The 5,134-nt window shown below is 37.0% G+C and overlaps 1 protein-coding gene across 1 annotated transcript; it reads left to right on the top strand.

Moving 5' to 3' along the window:
• Positions 1-1,130: 1,130 nt before the first annotated feature.
• Positions 1,131-4,504, top strand: LOC146460178 (uncharacterized). The gene is made up of 4 exons (XM_085088547.1): positions 1,131-1,835; positions 2,105-2,167; positions 2,933-3,441; positions 4,374-4,504. Exons 1-3 carry the CDS (start codon positions 1,699-1,701, stop codon positions 3,423-3,425), a joined length of 693 nt encoding a protein of 230 aa, XP_084944673.1. The 5' UTR covers positions 1,131-1,698; the 3' UTR covers positions 3,426-3,441; positions 4,374-4,504.
• The last annotated feature ends 630 nt before the right edge of the window (positions 4,505-5,134 follow it).

The raw sequence follows: 5,134 nt of genomic DNA, 5'->3' as shown, positions 1-5,134 counted from the left end.
CCAAGCATTTATTTACAAGACTGAAACAACGAGTTTATTGAACGAACAGTTATAAATATGGCTGAGTTCAGAGTCATTTGGAATTAAATGTAGAAAGTAAAGGAGAGATTTTGATCATGTATCAGGGTAGCAAAAGTACTACTGTATATGGATATCACGTCTTTGTTTGATAACAAAGAGATTTAGAATTACCTTTACGGCAAACGGCAAGACAGAAATGACCACATGAACAATATTTACCTTATATTTGCCGTTCACTGTTTTCAGTTTTATATGAAATTGAGTAGTTTTGCGTTAGCATCAAAGTTTAGAATTTATTTTGCGCTATTCTTATCTACGTACAATCTTTTTCAAGAAAACATGAACGCGAATCTCCCTTTTGTCTTTTGCCGTAAAAGCGATTCCAAATCTCTCTTTTAACATCCACGTTTCTTCTTGAACCGAAATAACTTTATGTTCAATGGGTTAGGGTTAGGTTAAGAAAATTGTTTTCTAAATTATATTTACAGATACTTTATTAAATATTTCACATTTATCGTTCCCATTGTGTTAATCTCGAACTCTGTTAAATTTCCCAAGTTTCACCCAGCTGGTGACTTATCTTAAAATATTAAGTAAGTTGCCTAATGAAATTAAAAATCAGTCCACTTGCAGTAGTAGAATACTTGCTAAATCCTCTGAAAAAGTTCATTTGTAGCTTAAGTCGAATATGCGGGTTTTTTTTTCTTAAAGCACTGTTTTCATGAGTTTACAATGAAATTCTAAAAGTTTTCATTGCCGTAAATTCAATGTACCATAGGCCTGCTAAGTTTGGATGTTCTCTCTCTCTCTGTCTCTCTCTCTTTATTAAGACATAATATAAGGCACTCGAAGCTACAATTAAATTATTTGTACTGCGAATGGCGGTGTCTGGCGGTATTTGTTTAACTCTATTTTAGCCTTCACACGAGCAATATACATTAGTGTATATAAAAAATAGAACAGGTGGGTCAGTTGTAAAACAATTAAAATTCCATTTCAGTGTAAAAAAAGACTCGGCTTACAGGTATATTTCTTAAAAGTTGACTTTCAATTCAGATATTTACACCACCGAAAGATGATGATTTGGTAACCTGCAATTATCTCATTGTCTGTGTGCAAAGATATTTATCCAAAGATATAGATAAAAGTCATTACATACATGGATAGATGATTTAATAAAACACTTTAAAGCCATATTAACCACACTAAGAAACCATGGAACGAATAAACACTTCAGAAAAAGACGCAAACACTGCCGTAAATAGTCTGTTGTAACAAAAGCAACAATAAGCCAGGAATTACATACTTAGTGTCCTTGAAAATCAGGGCGTGTAAAGTATGTCATCTTTAGTCGTTTTTAAATTTCAAACAAAAAAACCTACCACAGGTTAAATAAAAAAATCTAAGGACAGGCTGCAGTAGATTCAAAGAAGCCCGATGTGAAAACTGGTTCCGTTTCTTTATTGACTTAAATGTCATCTTCCACAAATACAAGACCATACAATAGGGCATTAAATTGAAAAGGTACTTAAAATAACAATCCTCTAGTTTTATACTTTGGTAAAAATAGTACGCGAGGCCAATAACAGGATAAAGCTCATCCAGGTATGTCCTATCCAACGCTATAAAAGCTGCAGTTTGTGTCATCCACAACATAAAAGGAAAGAAGGTTTAGAGATGAAGACATTAATGCTCTTAGCTCTAGTTGGCTTCGTGCTGGGAGTAGCCTTGGCACTACCATTAAGTGAAGACAAAGATGGTGCTCTGGATAATTCTGTGCTGAATGAAATTGCCAACGATTTTACAACAGAAAGGTATGATTAAGACTGAGCTAGACAATGAAAAAAAATCCCAAGGACGTTGGGAAAATATTAATGAAACAATTTACGTCGGTCTCCCTCATTGTAGAGAAAGCTTATAAACTAGTTCCTCTTAGATTCAAAACTTGAAATAATTATGATAACACGCATTTTCTTAGGGGGCTGTTTAGTAAAATTTACCTTAATTATTAGCTAGAAGATGATTAAGTCAAAATGGAATAAAACAGCTTTTTGATGTGCAATACTTTGACTTTATGTTTTAATGACTCTGTCCTCGAAGATGAAGATGACGATGAAGATAATGGCAAAAAAGAAGACACTGAAAGGTAGGGTGGAAGGTATTTTTATTTTAGGTGTAATCCTTGGTTCCGCGTTTTATTTCCTTATCAGTTAAATTATAAGTATAGTACAATCCATATGGCAACTCACTTGTTAACCAATAACACCTTCAGAAAGCAACTGTGTTATTTATGTTATATAAGCTATATAGGTACCATTGAACATGATCATTTTCTCTCTCATTACTGTTCTTTGAAGGTTTGTGCATCTCAGCTCTGTACTTTTTTTACAACAACCATTCCTTGAAAGTATTTAAAGATTTTTCGTTACCCTACGTATATCTGTGTTTTGCAAGAATTAGAAAATGATTTAAAAACTTACGTTTATTGTAGGTCTACCTTCCCAGCGTTTATTGTAGGTCTACCTTCCCAGCGTTTTTGTCTCAAAGTGAACTCCTCGCGATAAAATGACCAATTAAAAGGAAATGATTTATGATAGTGTTGAGTCGCTTGACGAATTCCTCTTAGGTAAGCAGCAACGAGAACACGTATCACATTTTCGGGAGCAAAAATGATTCGATAATTGTTAATTTTTCAAATAGTGAACGGCCCCAGCTACTTGATAAACGTGTTCGCAGCTCCATCAATTTATACGTAAAAAATTTCCCGAGGGTCTTAACTCTATTGCAACTTTTTTTATCCAAGAGGTGTCGATGTGTTTTAAATGTAACCTTTCTGACCTTTTAAAGACGGGTGCCGTCTCAGAGAGAATTTATGTTAGCGTTTACTTGAATATATTGTTTTTTGCTTCAGTGACGCTGGTTTGGAAGATGAACTAGATGAAGAGCTGAATGACGAGGAGGAGGAGTCGGACGAAGATGAAATAGATGAAAACCTGTTAGAAGATGAGGAAGACGATGGAGATGAACAAAATGGGGATGAAAACGAAGAAAATAACGATGAAAAGCTTGATGATGCAGAAGAGGAGGAGAACGAGGATAATTATGACGAAGATAAAGTAGATGAAAATGGAGTAGCTTTGTCTGATTCAGGGGAAATACGTTGCTATTTTAAGAGAATCGGCAATGAAAATCGACCAATCTGTGTCCAGGTTGGACGGCGACGTGTAACACTACTCGGTGGACGACGCGGAGGACGACGTAGAGGACGACGTGGAGGACGTTCTGGAAGACGCCGCAGGGGACGAGGTGGAAGACGACGCAGAGGAGGACGACGTAGAACACGACGTGTAGGAGGACGACGCCGAAGACGACGTGGAAGCCGACGTGGAAGACGACGTGGCTAAAGCGGCAGAACAGCGAGTAAGAGACAGCATAGTTAAAAATTATAGAGTAAACTCCTCTCTTCCCCCCCCCCCCCCCAAAAAAAAAAAAATTATTTTTGTTTCAGTTTGCCAGCGCGGTATAGTTTATAAAGTAGAATCTAAAGATTTAATGATGGCCTCCAGAACGCGACTGTCTGTTTCCTTCCTTTTTGTTAAGTGTTTCTGGCGGAATACAAAATGCGTAAAAATATGAAACCAGAATATCGCGTTTACAATTCTTGCCGTGAAGCTAAGATTTCACCTGATCAATCACTGGGGAAGACCCACTTTTTCTTGAGCTTGACGTTATAGTAATGCGGTACCACGCATTGACGACAAGAAAAAGAAGATATTTACCCTATCTAGAATGGAAAGGAGAGGGGAAGAGAGAGGGGGGTTAAATGGGAATTTATTACAGTTTCTCATGGAATAATTCGATGTGGTCGATTGGTGTTTAATTTTTGGCAGCCACGTTTTGCAGAGAAGGAAATATTAATGCATTTAATGAACAAAATTAAATTTTCACTGGTGGTTTTCTGAAGAAATCGAAGGGGGAGTATCCCGGATAACCGCCGTTTGGCAGTCATGACACACTTCTCGCGGTGGATGATTCTTAAAGGAAACATTTTTGGGCGTACTATTTGTTCTCCAAGTGTCATTGTAAAATTTCATCGGACTTAAAGAGGTGGGAGAGGAATTTGGGTCGGCCCTCCGGCAAATAAGAGGACAAAACAAATAAAAGAGTCCAGTCCTTATAGAATAAAATAAAGTGTGACTCATTAGCAAATGCTTCAAATGTAAGTTAGTCGAAATTGGTAAGAACCCTCATTCCCACAGTGTTGGCCAATTATAGTCAATCTGAGCACTATTATGAAGGTAATTTATTTGCCATTTTCTTATGACGTGTATTTTTCGTTTTCAATTCCACAGACTACAAGTGAAGAAAATCTGGAATGTCAAATGTCTCAAATGCCCCAGGAAAAGTTAAATATTGTAACTGCACATTCTTTTAAAATGTGAACACGCCATAAAATTTGCAGTGGCAGTGGCTGAAATAAAATATGATACGTATGTCTGAGTTGCAGTTGTTTTGTCCTACCCTACTGCTTCCTATCACATTCATGCAGTCAGTCCAGTTTTACTCCCATTGTTCGCGAAAACCATAGCTACTTCATTGGGCTGTTCATTAATAAATACAGGAGAATGTATGCATTGCAGGGTACATCGAGCACCCTTTTTTTTCTTTATTTCTTGGGTAAAGAGGTTTTCAATTGATCAAAACCGAATTAATTATTCTGGCCAATTAAAACATACGCAAAAAGGGCAATAAACCAATCAGAATTCCAAACAAAATATCACCGACACAACTTGCCTTGTGAAGATACTTTTAATATGATTATTTAGTTTCATAGGTATCCTAGTCGTTTTTAGGAGGATCACGGAGGGGGATAATGCGACTCTCTTTAATGACGACTGCGTGGGAGACTATAGTGATCACTGATTTTAGGTTTGCTTCTCATTGGTCGAAAGTGTTAACTACTACAATTGCAGAGCGCAAAAAAAGCAAAACCAAAGCAAACGCGAGTTGCATTCAACAACGCTCAGGATTGAAAACCTCTCTATCAATCTGGTATGGCTCGTCGAACAAAAGTCAAATCTCTATTAAGTGGTCACCCCCTGCTGAGCGGACA

The sequence above is a fragment of the Pavona decussata genome, unplaced genomic scaffold (genome assembly GCF_977016875.1).
Source record: "Pavona decussata unplaced genomic scaffold, jaPavDecu1.1 SCAFFOLD_214, whole genome shotgun sequence".
Classification (NCBI taxonomy): domain Eukaryota; kingdom Metazoa; phylum Cnidaria; class Anthozoa; order Scleractinia; family Agariciidae; genus Pavona; species Pavona decussata.
Note: the sequence above shows the minus strand (reverse complement) of the source record. Positions and strands in the feature narration are given on the sequence as shown.